Source organism: Cherax quadricarinatus, chromosome 2, assembly GCF_038502225.1.
Source record: "Cherax quadricarinatus isolate ZL_2023a chromosome 2, ASM3850222v1, whole genome shotgun sequence".
In the NCBI taxonomy this organism is placed as follows: domain Eukaryota; kingdom Metazoa; phylum Arthropoda; class Malacostraca; order Decapoda; family Parastacidae; genus Cherax; species Cherax quadricarinatus.
Genome location: NC_091293.1, coordinates 80,166,195 through 80,188,230, shown reverse-complemented (window position 1 = coordinate 80,188,230; position 22,036 = coordinate 80,166,195). Strand labels below are relative to the sequence as shown.

The following is a 22,036-nucleotide window of genomic DNA, read 5'->3' as shown; positions in this document are numbered from 1 at the left end:
GCATGTCACATTTGTCCACTAAGCGCATATTGAAGTTGTAGTCCATGACAGCTGCAGGTTTTAGAATGGGTTCATTGGTCTCTCTATTGTGCCTGCCAGTGTGTGCCATTTCGTTTCGGTGAACCAATGTTAAGAATGTGACATCACGTTTGTCATGCCACCGATATGCCATGATGTCATTGGCAGCAAAGGCCTGCACATCACCTCTGCGAGTGCCAGCATCGAACCTTGGCATATGCTTACGAATACCACGCACTGTGTCACACACGTCTGTCAGGTTCACTCGCAAGAAATCACTAAGTATGAGGCTTGTGTACCAGTTATCAGTATATAATATATGCCCCTTACCAAGATATGGTTCCATCATTGTTCGAACCACATCACCAGAGATACCCAATAACTTCCTGGTATCTCTCAATGTATTACTGCCAGTGTATACAATGATATCCATAATGAAACCACTTTTGCAATCACACAGTACAAATAACGTTATACCAAAGTATTTTCTCTTGCTTGGTATGTACTGCTTGAATGAGAGTCTTCCTTTGAATAAAATCAAAGCCTCGTCAATAACAAGCTTCCTGAAGGGATAAAAAAACATGCAACACTTTTGTTTCATGTACATAAACACATTTCTGATCTTATATAACCTGTCGCTTCTGTCAGGCCTTGTTTTGTCTGAAAAGTGTAACATACGTAACAGTATCAAAAAACGATTCACACCTATAATGTCACTAAAACCTGGGGTTGAAATCAGGCGTTCTGTTGACCAGTATCTGGTGACAGTGTGCTTACACACATGTGGCATAAGCATTATTGTGGCAAAGAACAGGTACATCTCTGCCACAGTTGTGTCCTTCCACTGGTGTAGCTGTGATCTTGGTGAAAGAATTGTATTTGCCATGGTGTACTCATAGTATGTGTTGGTTTCCCTGACAATAATGTCCATCAGGGGTTCATCAAAGAATAACTGAAAGCATTCTAGTTCAGCGGCATTGTTCCCAAGTGTACACGATGGCCATATTCCACTTTGTGTTTCATCAAAGTCATGGGGATTGGGAATAAAATCGTCACCTTGCTGCCAATCCCAGATGCGGTCTGCTGGTGGGTTCTGCATATTGAAACGTGGTTGTGGTTGTGCAAGTTGTGGTTGTGGTTGTTGTGGGAGTGTGGGGTTGGGCGAGGCTGGTTGTAGTTGTGCAGAGTTAGCAGCGTCAGGAGTAGCGTGGCCCGCTGCTGGTGCCATATGACTCATGCCACCATCACTATCACCACCACCACCTGCTGCCTCACTCACATTGTTCATACCCATCGTAACAATATCGTCATCTTCACTATCAGGTTGTGGTGTAGGGCCACTGGATGTACTCCGAGATTTACTCCTTCCCCTTGGAACAGCATATGACACACTACCAGACCGCATGCTACGTCGTATATACTGCCGCTTCACTGGGGAATATTCACCCTCACTGTCGCAACTAGAACTGCTTTCAGTAACTTTGAAATCACTATCACTTTCACTGCTCACATCTGAGTCTTGTACACGGGCAGATAGTTTCCTCTTTCGTCCTGGTGCAGGTGAACATGAATGAGCCGGCCCAGTACCAGAGGTGGAAGGTCGTGGGTCATCTGGGTTTTCATCACTAATTGCATTATCCTGAGCGCTGTTTTTGTCACACCTGCTTGAAAACCATGGAATTCACTTTCACTGACACTTCCATCACTGTTAGAGCTATCACTTGGGAACAAAAGACCTCCAATCCGCCGAGGAGTGAGGTACTTCTTACCGCGAGGCACGGTGAAAATGGACTACCAAGATGGCGTTCCCACAATGCGCCACTGAGTCCCAGATTTTTTTTCACAGGGTGCACACCCACCACTCAGACCCATTCTCTCTCATGTAGGCCTACCAGCTTTCTCCCGCTTGATTTGAAGCCGCTAGAATTTATGCATATAAATACGTCCGAAACAGTGGCGCGTAAGACGTATATATGTATATGACCAAAACAGTCGAAGGGGTTAAGACTACAAATATTTTAGGTAAGTAATGAGTGGCCTGGTGGCCTGGTGGTTAACGCTCTCGCTTCACACGGTGAGGGCCTGGGTTCGATTCCCAGCCAGAGTAGAAACATTGGACGTGTTTCTTTCCACCTGTTGTCTATGTTCCCCATCAGTAAAATGGGTACCTGGGTGTTAGTCGACTGGTGTGGGTCGCATCCTGGGACACTGACCTAAGGAGGCCTGGTCACAGACCGGGCCGCGGGGGCGTTGACCCCCGGAACTCTCTCCAGATAAACTCCAGATTGTATATGCATTATATCACTCTGGGGCACTTTAAGCATCATAGTATATTATGTGTGGGTGGGGTGACCAGGAGAACTACCATACCTACCCACACATGACTTCTTACAATAAATACTACTCACCTTTTGCTCTACATTAACCCTTTCAGGGTCCGTGCCGTAGATCTACGGCCTTATGTTCACGGTTCAAACCGTAGATCTATGCCATGAGCTCAGCTCATTCTGATGAGCTGTGAGTGGTAAATTTGGGCCTAGATATGAGAGAATACATCTATGTGGTATGTGTGCACCACATAAAACAAATCCTGCAGCGCACAGTGTACAATGAGAGAAAAAAAACTGAGACCGTGATTTTCGATTAATACAGCGACTTTGCAGTGTTTTTTCGTATGCTTTTTATAGTTGTGTTTGCGATTTCTTGGTCTCACTTGATAGAATGAAAGACATATTACAGAAATAGAGATGATTTTGATTGGTTTTAGCACAGGAAATGGCTTCAAACTGAGCTCAAAGTAGCGTAAATGTTAAATTTTTGCCGATGTTCAAGAGTAAACAAACGACCTCACACATCTAATACACGCCAGCTGGTGGATCTAATATACATTCACAAATGTGGTGTTGATATTTATACAATTATTACAATATTGCATAACAGTAAATCTTCTATTTTTTGGTTTGAATAAAAATTCATTATGTGAATAAAAAATCAAAATGGAATTCATTTTTAAAGCCTCAAAACATAATTAATGAACAGAGGAAATGTTAGTTTAGTTCCAGGAATACCTACAGTGTTTATTCTGGACCCTGTTTTGAAATTGGAATATTTTGAACTTTGTATTAAATTGGCCAAATTACCAATTTCCGATTACTTTGTTTTGTAGTTGAAACAGTTGACTTGGCAATTTCTTGTGCTCAATCGATAGAATAGAAGTAATACTAGTGAAATAGCTAAGAATTTGGTTGACTGGAATAATGTAATTGGCCTAAAATGGGGGTCAAAGTTGGCAAAATCGCCGATTCGTAAATATCGCTGACACATCAAAATTCGCGAGAGCATAATTTCGTCAACTTCCCATCAAATTTTGTACTTTTTGCTTTATTACCTTCAAAAAAAGATTCTCTACCATTTCATTGGAAAAAATAACAAAATTTTTTTTGAAAATTCTTGGACCCTGGTGTGCACTTTGAAATTTGGCCTCTGGACCCTGAAAGGGTTAAGACTACAAATATTTTGAGGTAAATAATGAGTGTACTGTGTGTGTATTTTACTTTTTATTGTTTTTTAATGCCTTGTTCTATTGATAACTTAATATATATTAGTGTAAACTTGTTATCTGGCATTTATATGCATTTATAAGTGGGAAAAAATGGTGTTCTGCTTTCCGGTGATGTTTGCGTTGCGGCGGTTGCCAAGAACCTAACCTGCCGTATAAGTGGGACCCTGTTGTATATGCCTCTCTATAGAAAGCCCTTTGTTATACAAGGCATTTCAGGCAGCCTTAAAATGAACAATTACTAGACAATGAGACACGTATAGTACATGAGAATGAGTATACTGTACTTAGTTTATACTGAAGGTACAGCCTCTCCTCACTTAACGATGGAGTTCTGTTCCTAAGACCACGTTGGTAAACGAATTCATCGCTAAGCAAGGAGCATACTATAATGGTAGTGGGTTTGTGTCAGTTATCTTTGATATTGTTTTAATGTCACCTTTGCACCATTCATAACATTTTTAGTATATTTTTAAATGTTTATACATTAGTGTACTGTATATTGTAATAAACAGAATAGAGGAAATCAGCTCTAATATATATTATTTAGGTATGCATATTGGTCAGAGAGCTCATCGTAAGTCCAAGTCGTCAGTAAATGAGTACGCCGCTTAGTGAGGAGAGGCTGTATCCAGTAATATAATAAAAATTCTGACTAAAGATACACTAAGAATGAAGCTAGGTACCTGAAGTGATACAAGAAAATAATGCCTTACCAGTAATATCACTTTGTTTGAGATAATTAATTGTTGTTAGGATCACATTAAGGTAAGGAGATGTTTTGTAAGAGTAGCTTTGAAGTACCTGGCAGACAGACCAACTCTCGAATCTTCAGGTAGAGAGTTCCAGAGTTTAGGTCCTTTTATTCACATTGAGTTTTTACACTGGTTGAATTGAATACGGGGAATATCATAGAGGGTTTTGTGTCTAGTATTATGCTTATGGGTTCTGTTGCAACTATTAAGAAAGAGTTTCAGAGTAGGATTAATATTAAAATTGATTGTCCTGTATGTATATGTAGTATGCACAGTAGTATGAGTGAATTTTATGTATATTAATTAAACAAGTTTAGACTTTTGAAGAGAGGGGAGTGTGTTTGGCAGTAGACTGGGTGATCATTCGTAAAGCTGCTTTTTGTTGTGATATTATTGGCTTTAGGGGATTAACTGTAGTGGATCCCCAGGCACAAATAGCTTAGGTAAGGTAGGGATATCCTAGAGAAAAGTATAATGTAAGTAGTGCTGTTTGAGGTACATGGTAACATATCTTCGAGAGGTTGCCAGCTGATCTGGATAATTTTTTTTTTTATGTGCTGAATGTGGCTGTTGAACAGACTTTAGAATTTTCTATTGTGTTGTTTTGTAATGGGAGAATCATTAATCATAATGCTTAGTTAGACATTTGTAGCTCTCTTCCTAAACATCATGTAGAAGGTCTTGTCAGTGTTAAAAGTGAGCTTTCTGGTTGTCATCCAGGTTGATATCTTTATGGGTTTCTTATTAATGGTATTATTGAGAGAATTTGGATTTGGGTGGGAGATAACAAAAGTTGTGTTGTCTGTAAACAGAACAGGTCTAATTTGCTGTGGTGCATTTGGTAAATCATTCATGTACATGAGGAAAAGCTGAGGGCCAAGGACACTGCCTTGGGGCACTCCTATGTTGATGGGTCGTGTTGACAAGGTTGTGCCCTTGATGGAGGCCTATTGGTGTCTTTTGTTAAGGTAGGGCTTCAGGCATGACCTCGGATACCATAATGTTCAAGTTTAAGGGTGCAGGATATTGTGGTCTATTGTACTGAAAGCTCCCCTAAAATTTATAAAGAGGCCTGGTGGATTCATTGTTCTCGAGAGTTACACAAAGTCTAACATTTTATAATTGTATTTGGTCTTTTCTTTGGTCTGAAACCAAACTGGCAGGGGCTGAGTATGTTGCATGATGCTAGAAAAGAATATAATCTCTTTTGGATTAATTTTTCAAAGATTTTAGATATAAATGGCAGGTTAGATATAGGTCTATACTTATTATACTTATTTACATCAATTGAGTATCTTCCTTTATGTATTGGGGTAGCCTTTGCTATCTTAAGCATTTTGGGGAATGTGTTGGTTGAACAATAATGCAATAGTGGGTGACAGTACATGAGCTAATCTTCTGAACAATAGTGGTGGTACTTGTACTAAGTTTCCTGACTTATTTTTCAATGAGTTTATTATCAGAAAGACCTCAGTAGGATTAGTTGGAGCCAGATAGGAGTTTGGACGACTTTCAACTTGCTAGTTACTTGCTTGAGCATTGGTACTTGGTATTTTACTAGCTAGACTTGACTCTGTGATAGAGAAGAAATCATTTAATGTATTAACTGTTTCAGTAGACTGGATATGTGGGTCAGGAGGTTTGGTTAGGACAATATTTCTGGTTTTTGTCAGCTTCTGAGAACCCAGGATTAAAGTGTGTGTGTTCCAGGTTTTCTTCATACTACCTCTTATTTCATTGAACCTGCTAGTATAATACAGTTAGACTGACATATTGGTTTGGTTAGTACTGACATATAGTTTTTGGTTTGTTATTTAGTTATTAAGCCCAATCTGTGTTTTTATCAATGGACCTGAGGATGCTATTTGTTAACCATGGGTTATCTAGTCTCTTTGCTGTGATCTACTTAGTTTTATTAGGACAATGTCTATTGTAAAGGTGGAAAAATATACATTAATTGTGTTTTGCCCATACAGTGGGTGAAATGTAGTCAATAAAGCTTACACAGTAGAAAGTGAACATTCTGTATCTTAAGTATATTTAAAGTTTTGAATAACAGGTGCTGTGTATGTTGCCAGGAAGAGTAAGAATTCTGAGACACATTTTACTGAGTAACACAAATAATAATAATAATATCTTTATTTCTACAAGTACATATACAAGGTATTCAGGCCTAGCTGACATCAGTGACATACTACTATATAGAAAGCACCTTGTTATGCAGAGCATTTCAGGCAAATTAGGTCAGTTTTGTCCCAGGATTGTAGATGAATGGTTCAGAGAACCGACATGTTGATAAATTAGGCACATGCGCAACTCTTGGGTATCTTTATTGAGGAAATGTTTCGCCACACAGTGGCTTCATTCAATTCAATTCAATTAAGGTTTATTCTCTATAATGGTTACAATGTGGGGTTTACAGGTTTTGGGTATTTTGTGGTTTACATGTTATAAAATACTAATTACAGAGGGGGCCACTAGGACACCTAGCATGGCTAGGCATTTCGAGCAGACTTAGATTAATTCTTAACATTAAATCCTTACAGGTTATGGTATTAAGGCTAAGTGACTACATCATAATTTGTGAGTTTAGCAATGTGAATGCTTTTGTTTTGGCACAATACAAGGTGTCTATATTTGAGTATCATAGGCAAACTTATGACTAGTTAGGATTTATTATTTTAAGATTAAGATTAGTATTTCTGGGTTTATAGTTAGTGGGTGAGCGAGTGTAATTTTGAACCACCAGGTGGTTATCATGTAGTTAGTTGTCAGGGTGGATCAGGGAGATAAGATGTTTTCTAACTGTAGTTTTGAAAGTGATGAATGTGTCTGCAGTTCTAGAGTTTTCAGGTAGGGTGTTCCAGATTTTAGGTCCTTTGAAATACATTGAATTTTTGTAAAGGTTTAGTTGAACACGGGGAATGTCATAGAGATGTTTGTGTCTGGTGTTATGCCTGTGGATCCTGTCACAACTATCAAGAAAGCATTTTAGGTCAAGGTTAATATTGGAATTTAAGGTCCTGTAGATATAGATTGCACAGTAGTAAGTGTGGATGTTCTGAACAGGGCGTAAGTTTAGATCTATGAAGAGTGGGGGGGGGGTGTTGCCAGGGATGGGATTTAGTGATTATTCTTACTGCGGCTTTTTGTTGGGTTATTATTGGCTTTAGGTGTGTTGCTGCAGTTGAACCCCAAGCACAGATAGCATAGGTGAGGTATGGGTATATAAGTGATTGGTATAGTGTGAGAAGGGCAGTTTGCGGTACGTAGTATCGTATCTTGGAGAGGATCCCCACTGTTTTGGATACTTTTTTTTGTTATGTGTTGGATATGGGTGCTGAAAGTTAGGTTGTTGTCGAGGTATAGGCCAAGGAATTTGCCCTCATTATGTCTGGCAATCGGAGTGTTGTCGATCTTAATGTTAAGTTGCGCAACACCTGCTCTGCTACCAAACATAATATAGTAGGTTTTGCCAGTGTTAAGTGTAAGTTTATTGGTTGCCATCCAAGTCGATATTTTGAGCAGCTCCTTGTTAACAATGGTGTTGAGGGTGGCAAGATTAGGGTGGGAGATGACATAAGTCATGTCGTCAGCAAAGAGAATGGGTTTCAGGTGTTGGGACATGTTTGGAAGATCATTGATGTAAATGAGGAAGAGCAGGGGTCCAAGGACACTTCCCTGCGGAACTCCAGTATCAAGTGGCCGTATTGATGAGGTTGTGTCTTTAATGGTGACATACTGATACCTATTAGAAAGGTAGGAGAATGAGGTAATCAGTCCCTCAACCTTGGGGGACTGATGAAACCATTGTGTGGCAAAACGTTTCCTCAATAAAGATACCCAAGAGTTGCGCATGTGTCTAATTTATCAACATGATGGTTCTCTGAACCATTCATCTACATTCCTGTAAGACACTGCAACTTCTTGGGATCTTAATACTTGGGAATTCTTTGCTTGCCTAACCCTTGGGCACGACCTACTTCCACATTGAACAAATGTGACACCACCTACGACTGCTGCACCTCTCCTGCTTATGGTATATAAGCGACTTCTCTGCACATATGCTGTATTCTATTCAAGATTGATGGACTGACCACATCGACTCAAGGTTGAGGGACTGATTACCTCATTCTCCTCCTATTCTTCACATTTCTCCTTTGTATGGACCGATGAAGCCACTGTGTGGTGAAGCGTTTCCTCAATAAAGATACCCAAGAGTTGCGCATGTGTCTAATTTATCAGTTTGTCCCAGGATGCGACCCACACCAGTCTACTAACACCTAGGTACCCATTTTACTGATGGGTGAACAGGGGACATCAGGTATGTACGCTAGAGATCAAGTTATGTAAGTAAGTAAGTAAGTAAGTAAGTAAGTTTATTCAGGTATACACAAATACAGTTACATAGAATTATCATACATAGCAGCATATGTGTAGAGAACCTAGGATAACCCAAAAAAGTCAGACAGAGTGACTTATTTCCATTGGGGTCCTTTTACCTTATTATTATAATATAAAGGTTATAATATTTTCTTATTATTCTACAGTGAAGATAACATCTTATTATTATACTAAAAAGACTATCTACTTCACGAGGGTCATTAAGACTATCTACAATATGAGGGTCATTACTAGGAATAAGGTAAAATTTACACGTATTTTAGCTAAAAAATAGAAAATCATTCCCCTCCCTTTCTGTAGCTACATTCATCAGACACTTTTTGGCACTCTTCTTGAACTGGTTCATGCTATGACACCCAGAGTATAAGTGAGTACCTGATGTGGATCCCCAGGTGACACAGGTACCATAAGTGAAATAGGGAGGGATTAGAGAGTAATACAAGGTGAGCCGAGAGGTTTGGGGGACATAGGTGAGGTAGGGATGGATTAACATTAACATTAATATAATACATTTACTTTCAGATGCTTCCTTCATATCAGTGAACCTTCATCAGTGCTACCATAACTACCATTGCTGATGGTACTCTGCATATAGACTACCATAACTACCACTGCTGATGCTACTCAGCATAACTGCAATCATAACTACCACTGCTGATGCTACTCAGCATATGGGCAATCATATCTACCACTGCTGGTGCTACTCAGCATAAAGGCTGCCATAACTACTATTGCTGATGTTACTCAGCATAAAGACTACCATAACTACCATTGTTAATAGTGCTCAGCATGTGTGGCATCTGCTTCATGTGTGGCTGGTCCATCTCAGCACAAATGTTGCAGGAACAGGTGTGTGGCTCATTTGTTTTCATTATTACTACAGTGGAACCTCGGTTGTTGAATTTAATTTGTTCCAGATGTCGATTTGACATCCAAAATGGACGACAGCCAAAGTAATTTTTCCCGTAAAGAATAATATAAATAGAATCAATCCATTCTGGACCCCAAGTGACAATATAATATTAAAAATGCACTAACTACTACATAAAACTTTAAAAATGAATACTAAAAGAAACTTTAACTGAATTACTGTACAGTAAATGAAAATTTAACTGCCTATTGCCTGTCAGAGGAGAGTTAATGGCTTACTGGAGGCAGGAGGTGGAGGAGAGGAGGGAGTATGTCACTGCTTGGAAGGAGAGTCACCTTCTATTAATATGTCAGGCAACTGTCCTTTTAGTGTTGTATCTCTTCTATGTCTCTTTTCACTACTAACACCTTGTTTTGGCTCACTGGTTCTTTGTCTCACTAAAAACCTGTCCAGTGAGATTTCTTTCCGGTTCCGTTTTAACACTTGTCTAAATTGAGACATTACAGTGTCATTGTACATGTTAGAGAGATGGATGGCCACTGCTTTGTCTGGATGGTATTTTTCAGCAAACTCCTGCCATTTAGCACTCATTTCCTTGACAAGTGCAATGGGCACATCATCCCTTCCCTCCTCTTCCTCTGATGACAGCTCTTCTGCTGCAATCTGTTGCTACTCCTTCTGAAGGTCTACAATTTTTTTTTTTTTTATACAGGGTTTGACAAGGTTAAGGATCACTAACTTTATTGACAAGCTATTTACAGGTTAAGGATTCCTAACTTTATTGGCAAGCTAAGAGCTGTTACCTACATCAGCTCATTTGAAAGCATTTTTATTGTTATGAGACATACAAGTAATGAACAGGATGAAGTTGGAGCTATCTGTGGGCCAGCATTGTCATTTGATCAACTGACTTTATCTCGTTGACATCATTATGCTGTACGAATGTGTTCCATACTCGAGTCATCCTGGGTATATATGATCTCAGCTGGAGTGATGTTCTGGAGAAGGTTACAGCCAGAGTGAAGTTGCTGCTTTCTGCTCATCTTGTGGCATAAAAGCTTGTTTCACGCTGTCCTCGAAGTGGATCCATGTGTGGTACTTTGACAATATTGGCCTTGTACATAACAGTAAAGCCACCCACATCCCTCCTGTGTGAGTTCTGTGGTGAGTTCAGTTTTGTGTGTCTCCACCAACTCCTCCACATCATCTTCAGTCATCTCTAGGCCCAAGGTCTTCCCCAGAGACACAATATCCTCTACTGGCTGAGGCTCATTTTCAAAGCCTTCAAAATCCCTGGCTGCCACAAAGTCAAGCCACAATTTCTTCCATGCTGACTGCATGGTCCTCGGGTGAGGATATTGAAATGGTCCTTCCAGAATTCCTTGAGGGTTAAATTTGCTTCTAAAGTGATTTCAAAGCACTTTTCAAAATATGCTGTGGTATAGTTAGAAATGACCTGCTGGTCCACGGGTTGGATGAGAGGAGTGGTGTTAGGAGGCAAGAACATCACAGTTATAAAACTGAGCTCCTCCAGCAACTCATTTTCCAAGCTTGGAGGGTGAGTAGGAGAATTATCTGTATGTAAAAGGGCCCTGAGTGGCAATTGTTTTTAATGGGGTAATTTTTGACTGTGGGAGCAAAAACCTCAATAACCCACTCAATAAAAGATTGCCTTGTTACCCAAGCTTTCGTGGTGGCCCTCCACATTACAGCCAATTTGTTTTTCATAACACTGTTCTTCTTAAAAGCTTATGGATTTTTGGAATGATAAACAAGTAAGGGCTTCAATTTCAAGTCCCCACTTCCATTACCACACAGTAACAGAATGAGCCTGTCTTTCATTGGCTTGTGTCCGGGCATTAACTTTTCCTCTTTAGTTATGTAGGTCCTTGTGGCTATTTTCTTCCAGAAGAGGCCTGTCTCGTCACAATTAAAGACTTGTTGGGGGACAAACTCCTTCAGCCTCTTCGTACTCTTACAATTTAGTAACATACTTTTTAACAGTGACTTTGTCAGCACTGGCAGCCTCCACATGCCTAGCCACACTATGAATGCCACTTCTTTTCTTAAAATTATCAAACCAACCCCTACTAGCCTTGAAGGATTGAGTTTCAGAACCTTTTTTTATTTTTTTCAGGAGGTCTTCATGCAGCTGCCTTATTTTTTACAAATAATGGCCTTTGAAACACTACCACTGTGTAACTGTTAGGTAAAAGGGCACAAGTGCAACTAATGTGACATTTTATTGTGGCAACGTTTCACTCTCTAGGAGCTTTATCAAGCCATAATGGCTTGATAAAGCTCCTGGAGAGCGAAACATTGCCACAATAAAAAGTCACATTAGTTGCACTTGTGTCCTTTTACCTAATATATTGTCGGTAATTCTACCAACGTTAGTACACCGTGTAACTGTTGACTCATTGTCCAGTGTGCATTCTGTGTGACTAGGCCTCATGGTGGATCAGGGCCTGATCAACCAGGCTGTTACTGCTTGCCGCACATAATCCAACGCACGAACCACAACCCTGCTGGTCAGGTACTGACTTTAGGTGCCTGCCCAGTGCCAGGGGTCTATTGGCAATCCCCCTTATGTATGCTGGGAGGCAGTTGAACAGTTTTGGGCCCCTGACACTTATTGTGTTGTCTCTTATCGTGCTAGTGGCACCCCTGCTTTTCATTGGGGGGATGTTGCATCGTCTGCTGAGTCTTTTGCTTTTGTAAGGAGTGATTTTTTTGTGCAAGTTCGGTACCTGGGATTTCGCTGGTGAGATTTGATCCTATAGTTGAGAAAAAGTCATTTATCTTGTTAACTGTATCAATATGCTGTAGTTGTGTTTCATTCAGTTTAGTTAGGATAATATCCTTAGTTTTTCAATTTGTGGGTGCCCAGAATCTGAGAGTGTCTTCCAGGTCTTTTTTTATATCTTCTCTTGTTTTGGTGAATCTATTGGGAGTAGTTCTATTGCTTAGGCTTTCTTATTAGTTTGATGAGGACTGATGCATAGTATTTAATAATATCTTTGATTATTAAGCCCTGTCTATATTGTTTTGCAAATTGATGGTTCTTATCAATGAATCTTAGTATGCTGTTAGTTAGCCATGGACAGCCTAGCCATTTATTCGTAATCTGTTTCATTTTTTATGGGACAATGTTTGTCATATACATAGTTAAGTAATTTGTTAAGAAATGTGTCTATCCAATCATCAGTTTACAATACGTAGTTACATTACAGTCTTGTTGAGACATCATCAATATTGTTGTAATAATCAAGGAAGTCATCAATATTCTGATAATCAGAGACATCATCAATATTGTTGTAATAATCAAGAGACATCATCAATATTTTTGTAATAATCAGAGACATCAATATTCTGATAATCAGAAACATCAACACAGTATGGTATTCACTGTAGAAAGTACTGTAGATAGTACAGTGCAGAAGTGCACACTGCAGTGTACACAGTAATATATTGTACAGATCACCAAGATTACATTTACCTTATATCATTATATTAGGTATACTTCTCTCAATATATAAAAACATTATATTAAGTAAAAAATCAAAGCATGGAAAACCGAACTTGAAAATAACAAAATTTCTATGGGAAAAAGAAACGGGTTTTATTCCAAAAAATCCAGGCAAATTTTTTGTTTATGAAAAGCTTGTTTTTAACAACCGCTACTAACCCAGGAAATTTTTCTGCTGATTTTGTGCAAATTTCTTCCTCAAAATGTTACATTTTCCACCAATACTAGACTTGACTTACATCAGTGTGTTCCTTAACCCGTAAACGGTCCAAACGTGTACATATACGTTTTTTCAACATTTGAAAGTATGTAAAAAAAGTAGATCTTCTTCTTGCTTTTTTAGATTTGAAAATGTGTAAAAAAAAACTTTGATCTACTTTTTTTTTTGTTATATTTGAAAATATGTAAAAACACCTTTTATTGTACAGCAATAAAGGAATGGAACAGACTACCCACAAATGTCAAGGCCAGTCATAGCTTGAACCAGTTCAAGAAGACTGCCAAAAAGTGTCTGATGAATGAAGCAACAGAAAGGGAGGGGAATGATTTTCTATTTTTTAGCTAAAATACGTGTAAATTTTACCTTATCCCTAGTAATGACCCTCGTATTGTAGATAGTCGTAATGACCCTCGGGTAGTAGATAGCTTAATGACCCTCGTATTGTAGATAGTCTTAATGACCCTCGTGTAGTAGATAGTCTTTTTAGTATGATAATAAGATGTTATCTTCATTATAGAATAATAAGAAAATATTATAACCTTTATATTATAATAATAAGGTAAAAGGACCCCAATGGAAATAAGTCACTCTGTCTGACTTTTTTGGGTTATCCCAGGTTCTCTACACGTATGCTGCTATGTATGATAATTCTATGTAACTGTATTGTGTATACCTGAATAAATTTACTTACTTACTTACTTACTTACTTATATACTTTTGTAGCACTACACATGTGAACGTAGATCTGCTTGGACCGTTTACGGGTTAAAGTGCATCCACAGCATTTATTTATTTTTTTATTTTTTTATTTTTGCGTCCATTGAAATACAAATAGCCTAATCTAACATTACATAACCTAACCTAACCTAACATAGCATTAAATGACCTAACCTAATATAACCTAATATTATTTACCTACCTAACATGACATAACCAACCTAACTTAACATAACCTACCTAACATTACATAAGCTACCTAATATTACATAACCTAACATTACCAAACTGTTGATGAATGTCATATAACTGTTGTTTTGTGTAATGTAACTGTTGGTACATTTAATGTAACTGTTGTTGTGTGTAATGTACAACATGCAAGTTACTTCAGGATTTAATGTAATGTACTGTGCTAATGTAATTATAAGTGAGTTCTTTGTTTTGTGTGTTTGTTTTAGTAAAGAAAAACACATAAGTAATTTATTTATGATTTTGCAGGTGTTGAGTTGCTGCTCCTCACTTAGTAACCGAGGTCCAGATGCTTGTGCCATGACTCTTGTTCCCATCACTGCTGAGGTAAGTACCAGTGTTACCTAGAATCTACCTGTAGGGTGTTCCTGGGGTCAGTGCCCATGTGGCTTGGTCCATGACCAGGCCTCACAGTGGATCAATGCCTGATCAACTGGGCTTTTACTGCTGGCCACACACAATCCAACATATGAACCACAGTCTGGTTGAGGTGTCTGTCCAGCACCTTCTTGAAGACAGCCAGGGGTCTATTGGTAATCCCCCTTATGTATGCTGGGAGGCAGTTGAACAGACTTGGGCCCCTGACACATATTTTGTTATTACTTAGTGTACTCATGGCACCCTTGCTTTTCATTGGCATGGATGTTGCACTGCATGCTGTCTTTTGCTCTCATAGGGAGTGATTACTGTTTGCAGATTTGGGTCTAGTCCCTCTACGATTTTCTTGATGTAAATTATGATGTATCTTTCATCCCTGTGTTCCAAGGAGTACAAGTCAGGAGACTTCAAACAGTCCCAGTAATTGAGGTGCTCAACTGTGCACATACATGCAGTGAAAGTTCATTGTACATTCAACAGATCTGCAATTTTGCCTGCCTTGACAGAGGTTGTTAGTGTACAGCAATATTGCAGCATAGAGGGAACAAGTGACTTAAAGATCATCATGTGCTTGGCATCCGTTGTTTTGAAGGTTATCATTATCCGTCCTATCATTTTCCTAGCAGATGGAATAATGACACTTGTTATCTTTGAAAGTGAGATTCTTTGACATTAAATTTAAAATTAACCTCACCTAAGTGACTGTAAGTACAAAATTACTCATACTGTTATTTCCTTTTTAATCTTAAGTTAGTCTCAAGTTTACCCAAATTGCTCTGCATATAAAGGAGCTTTCAGCATGTACACCCAAATGTCTTCCTTCTTTGTACGAACATTGTATCATTCAGAAATAAAATTATTACTGTATTATTATCACTCCCAAGTTCTTCACATTAGTTTTCCACTCTGTTGTGTAGTTAGAATTTATTTTATATTCCAATCTAGCTTTTATTTGCTCAAGTTTTCCATATCAGTGTATAGTTGAAATTTGACCTCAGTGAACTTGATAATGTTTTCTGTGGCCCATTTGAACACTTAGTTTATATCCACTTGGAGACTTACAGTGTCCTCAATGGATGACACTCATGCAAGTTCTGGAATTGTCAGCCAGGGAGGACATGGCTCTGTGGCTTACATCTCTGTCTATATCAGATATGAGGATGAGGAAAATGGGTGGAAGTGAGTACTATACCTTGTGGAACAGGGCTTTTCTTATTTTGTGTGCTATTACACCATATTCGCACTTGTCGAAGGCATTTGCAAAGTCTATGTATATACATTTGTATTCTGTTTGTCCTCCAGTGCATCCAAGACTGTCATAGTGGTCCAGTAGTTGTGAGAGGCAGGAGTGACCTGATCTAAACCCATGCTGCCTGGATTGTCCAATTGTTGGGTATCCAAGTGGTTGGCAATTTTTGCTTCTTAGAACTTTTCAAAGATTTTTTTATAATATGGGACATTAGTGCAATTGGTCTATATGTAATTCTTTGTAGTTGCATTACTGCCATTTTTGTGGAGTGGGACTATATCTATTGTTTTTAGTGACTGTGTGATGACCCCTCTTCATAAAATATTTGTCACATGAAGGGTTTCTTGCAGTTCTGAGGCTGGTGCAGAGTGCACAGCCATGTTGTCACTGGTGCAGAGTGCACAGCCATGTTGTCACTGGTGCAGAGTGCACAGCCATGTTGTCACTGGTGCAGAGTGCTCAGCCATGTTGTCACTGGTACAGAGTGCACAGCCATGTTGTCACTGGTGCAGAGTGTGCAGCCATGTTGTCACTGGTGCAGAGTGCACAGCCATGTTGTCACTGGTGCAGAATGTGCAGCCATGTTGTCACTGGTGCAGAGTGCACAGCCATGTTGTCACTGGTGCAGAGTGTGTGGCCATGTTGTCACTGGTGCAGAGTGCTGAGCCATGTTGTCACTGGTGCAGAGTTCTGAGCCATGTTGTCACTGGTGCAGAGTGCACAGCCATGTTGTCACTGGTGCAGAGTGCGCAGCCATGTTGTCACTGGTGCAGAGTGTGCAGCCATGTTGTCACTGGTGCAGAGTGTGCAGCTATGTTGTCACTGGTGCAGAGTGCTCAGCCATGTTGTCACTGGTGCAAAGTGCACAGCCATGTTGTCACTGGTGCAGAGTGCACAGCCATGTTGTCATTGGTGCAGAGTGTGCATCCATGTTGTCACTGGTGCAGAGTGCTCAGCCATGTTGTCACTGGTGCAGAGTGCACAGCCATGTTGTCACTGGTACAGAGTGCGCAGCCATGTTGTCACTGGTGCAGAGTGCGCAGCCATGTTGTCACTGGTGCAGAGTGTGCAGCCATGTTGTCACTGGTGCAGAGTGCTCAGCCATGTTGTCACTGGTGCAGAGTGTGTGGCCATGTTGTCACTGGTGCAGAGTGTGTGGTCATGTTGTCACTGGTGCAGAGTGCACAGCCATGTTGTCACTGGTGCAGAGTGCGCAGCCATGTTGTCACTGGTGCAGAGTGCACAGCCATGTTGTCACTGGTGCAGAGTGCACAGCCATGTTGTCACTGGTGCAGAGTGCTCAGCCATGTTGTCACTGGTGCAGAGTGTGTGGCCATGTTACTGGTGCAGAGTGCTCAGCCATGTTGTCACTGGTGCAAAGTGTGCAGCCATGTTGTCACTGGTGCAGAGTGTGTGGCCATGTTGTCACTGGTGCAGAGTGTGTGGCCATGTTGTCACTGGTGCAGAGTGCTCAGCCATGTTGCCACTGGTGCAGAGTGCTCAGCCATGTTGTCACTGGTGCAGAGTGTGTGGCCATGTTGTCACTGGTGCAGAGTGTGTGGCCATGTTGTCACTGGTGCAGAGTGCTCAGCCATGTCATTAGTGCAAAGTGTGTGGCCATGTTGTCACTGGTGCAATGTGTGTGTGGCGATGTCACTAGTGCAAAGTGTGTGGCCATGTTGTCACTGGTGCAGAGTGCGCAGCCATGTTGTCACTAGTGCAGTGTGTGGCCATATTGTCACTGGTGCAGTATGTGTGGCCATGTCACTAGTGCAGAGTGTGTGGCCATTTTGTCACTGGTGCAGAGTGTGCAGCCATGTTGTCACTGGTGCAGAGTGCTCAGCCATGTTGTCACTGGCACAGAGTGCTCAGCCATGTTGTCACTGGTGCAGAGTGATCAGCCATGTTGTCACTGGTGCAGAGTGCTCAGCCATGTTGTCACTGGTGCAGAGTGCTCAGCCATGTTGTCACTGGTGCAGAGTGCTCAGCCATGTTGTCACTGGTGCAGAGTGCTCAGCCATGTTGTCACTGGTGCAGAGTGCTCAGCCATGTTGTCACTGGTGCAGAGTGCTCAGCCATGTTGTCACTGGTGCAGAGTGTGTGGCCATGTTGTCACTGGTGCAGAGTGCTCAGCCATGTTGTCACTGGTGCAGAGTGTGTGGCCATGTTGTCACTGGTGCAGAGTGCTCAGCCATGTTGTCACTGGTGCAGAGTGCTCAGCCATGTTGTCACTGGTGCAGAGTGTGTGGCCATGTTGTCACTGGTGCAGAGTGCTCAGCCATGTTGTCACTGGTGCAGAGTGCTCAGCCATGTTGTCACTGGTGCAGAGTGCTCAGCCATGTTGTCACTGGTGCAGAGTGCTCAGCCATGTTGTCACTGGCGCAGGGTGCTCAGCCATGTTGTCACTGGTGCAGAGTGTGTGGCCATGTTGTCACTGGTGCAGAGTGCTCAGCCATGTTGTCACTGGTGCAGAGTGCTCAGCCATGTTGTCACTGGTGCAGAGTGTGTGGCCATGTTGTCACTGGTGCAGAGTGTGTGACCATGTTGTCACTGGTGCAGAGTGCTCAGCCATGTTGTCACTGGTGCAGAGTGTGCAGCCATGTTGTCACTGGTGCAGAGTGTGCAGCCATGTTGTCACTGGTGCAGAGTGCTCAGCCATGTTGTCACTGGTGCAGAGTGCTCAGCCATGTTGTCACTGGTGCAGAGTGTGTGGCCATGTTGTCACTGGCGCAGAGTGCTCAGCCATGTTGTCACTGGTGCAGAGTGTGTGGCCATGTTGTCACTGGTGCAGAGTGCTCAGCCATGTTGTCACTGGTGCAGAGTGCTCAGCCATGTTGTCACTGGTGCAGAGTGCTCAGCCATGTTGTCACTGGTGCAGAGTGCTCAGCCATGTTGTCACTGGTGCAGAGTGCTCAGCCATGTTGTCACTGGTGCAGAGTGCTCAGCCATGTTGTCACTGGTGCAGAGTGCTCAGCCATGTTGTCACTGGTGCAGAGTGCTCAGCCATGTTGTCACTGGTGCAGAGTGCTCAGCCATGTTGTCACTGGTGCAGAGTGCTCAGCCATGTTGTCACTGGTGCAGAGTGCTCAGCCATGTTGTCACTTGTGCAGAGTGCTCAGCCATGTTGTCACTGGTGCAGAGTGCTCAGCCATGTTGTCACTGGTGCAGAGTGCTCAGCCATGTTGTCACTGGTGCAGAGTGCTCAGCCATGTTGTCACTGGTGCAGAGTGCTCAGCCATGTTGTCACTGGTGCAGAGTGTGTGGCCATGTTGTCACTGGTGCAGAGTGCTCAGCCATGTTGTCACTGGTGCAGAGTGCTCAGCCATGTTGTCACTGGTGCAGAGTGCTCAGCCATGTTGTCACTGGTGCAGAGTGCACAGCCATGTTGTCAATCGCTTTTTCAGTCTAGTGTTGTCAGGGTTATGTCAGAAATTTTGAAAATATTAACAAAGTTCACTGTCAGCTCTCCTATAAAGTACCATTATGTAGCTCCACTGTGAAGCTCCATTATGCCATTACCACATAATGTCTATAAAGTTCCATTATATAGCTCCACTGTGAAGCTCCATTATGCCATTACCCCATAATGTCTATAAAGTTCCATTATATAGCTCCACTGTGAAGCTCCATTATGCTATTACTCCATAATGTCTATAAAGTACCATTATATAGCTCCACTGTGAAGCTCCATTATGCCATTACCCCATAATGTCTATAAAGTTCCATTATATAGCTCCACTGTGAAGCTCCATTATGCCATTACCCCATAATGTCTATAAAGTTCCATTATATAGCTCCACTGTGAAGCTCCATTATGCCATTACCCCATAATGTCTATAAAGTTCCATTATATAGCTCCACTATGAAGCTCCATTACGCCATTACAACCCACAATTGTAAATACAAAACCTCAATGTACTGTTTTTTAAGACATAAAATAAATAAATAAATAAATATAAAGCTCCACACTAATGCTTGACGAAAGTACTGTAAAGCTCCAATATAAAGCCACATTATACATCTCCACTAAAACTATAAATCTCCACTATAAAACTCCATTACATATATAATTCCACTATGGAGCTCCATTATAAAGCTCCACTAAAGCACTATAAACCTCCACAATAAAGCTCCATTATATATAGCTCTTCTGTAAAGCTCCATTATAAACCTCCAATATAAAGTTATTCCTATAAAACTTTACTAAAACTCCATGAAACTCTCCTATAAAGCTTCACTGTGAAGCTCCACCTTAAAATTATGGACTATCCACATAGGATTATATATAGTTTCCTTGTTATTACACTTCAAACAAGATATATTGACTGTAAAAATTGACTAATAATTGACTGTGATGATTGTGTTAACTGACTGATAATTGACTAATAATTGACTGATAATTGACTATTGACTGCGATAATTTACTAATAATTGACTGATAATTCACTAATAATTGACTGGATAATTGACTAATAATTGGCTGTAATAATTGACTAATAATTGACTGTGATAGTTGACTAATAATTGACTGTGAAAATTGACTAATAATTGACTGTGATAATTGTGATAACTGACTGTAATAATTGACTGTGATAATTGGCTAATAATTGACTGTGATAATTGACTAATAATTGACTGTGATAATTAATAATTGACTAATAATTGACTGATAATTGGCTAATAATTGACTGTGATAATTGATTAATAATTGACTCTGATAATTGTAATAATTGACTGATAATTTAATTTAATTGATTGTGATAATTAACTGTGATAGTTGACTGACAGTTACCTGTAATAATTGACTGACAGTTACCTGTAATAATTGAATGTGATAACTAATAATTGACTGAGATAACTGACCATAATTGCCTGCAATAATGAACTGATAATTGACTGTGATAATTGATTGTAGGTAGTAGGTTGGTAGACAGCAACCGCCCAGGGAGGTACTACCGTCCTGCCAAGTGAGTGTAAAACGAAAGCCTGTAATTGTTTTACATGATGGTAGGATTACTGGTGTCTTTTGTCTGTCTCATAAATATGCAAGATTACAGGTATGTCTTGCTACTTCTACTTACACTTATGTCACACTACACATACATGTACACGTTTATTTATACACACTCATCTGAGTTTTCTTTGATTTTATCGTAATAGCTCTTGGTCTTATTACTTTTCCTTTTATATCCATGGGGAAGTGGAATAAGAATCTTTCCTCCGTAAGCCATGCGTGTTGTAAAAGTCAACTAAAATGCTGGGAACAATGGGCTAGTAACCCCTTTTCCTGTAAAGATTACTAAAAAGAATAAGAAGAAAATTGTCAAAGTGGGAAGTCTGAATGTGTGTGGATGTTGTGCAAATGATAAGAAAGAGATGATTGTGGATGTTATGAATGAGAAGAAGCTGGATGTCCTGGCTTTAAGTTAAACAAAGCTGAAGGGGGTGGGAGAGTTTCAGTGGAGAGGAATAAATGGGATTAGGTCAGGGGTTTCAAATAGAGTTAGAGCTAAAGAAGGAGTAGCAATAATGTTGAAGGATAAGCTATGGCAGGAAAAGAGGGACTATAAATGTATTAATTCAAGGATTATGTGGAGTAAAATAAAGGTTGGATGTGAAAAGTGGGTTATAGTAAGCATATATGCACCTGGAGAAGAGAGAAGTGTTGACGAGAGAGAGAGAGATTTTGGGAAATGTTGAGTGAATGCATGGGGAGTTTTGAACCAAGTGTGAGAGTACTTGTGGTTGGGGATTTCAATGCAAAAGTGGGTAAAAATGTTGTGGAGGGAGTAGTAGGTAAATTTGGGGTGCCAGTGGTAAATGTAAATGGGGAGTCTTTAATTAATTGAGCTATGTGTAGAAAGAGATTTGGTAATAAGTAATACATATTTTATGAAGAAGAGGATAAATAAATATACAAGGTATGATGTAGCACGTAATGAAAGTAGCTTGTTAGATTATATATTGGTGGATAAAAGGTTGATGGGTAGGCTCCAGGATGTACATGTTTATAGAGGATTACTGATATATCGGATCATTATTTAGTTGTAGCTACAGTTAGAGTAAGAGGTAGATGGGACAAGTGGA

At 40.4% G+C, this 22,036-nt stretch overlaps 1 protein-coding gene across 3 annotated transcripts in view; it reads left to right on the top strand.

Moving 5' to 3' along the window:
* The window catches only part of LOC128698237 (asparagine synthetase domain-containing protein 1), an 84,587-nt gene that overhangs the window by 4,104 nt on the left and 58,447 nt on the right, over nucleotides 1-22,036 (top strand). For all 3 annotated transcript variants that reach the window (XM_053790513.2, XM_070089313.1, XM_070089316.1), the window contains 2 exons: nucleotides 9,259-9,585; nucleotides 14,572-14,649. In XM_053790513.2, coding sequence (XP_053646488.2) covers nucleotides 9,526-9,585; nucleotides 14,572-14,649 — 138 coding nt within the window. In that variant the 5' untranslated portion in view covers nucleotides 9,259-9,525. The remainder of the gene's footprint in view (nucleotides 1-9,258; nucleotides 9,586-14,571; nucleotides 14,650-22,036) is intronic.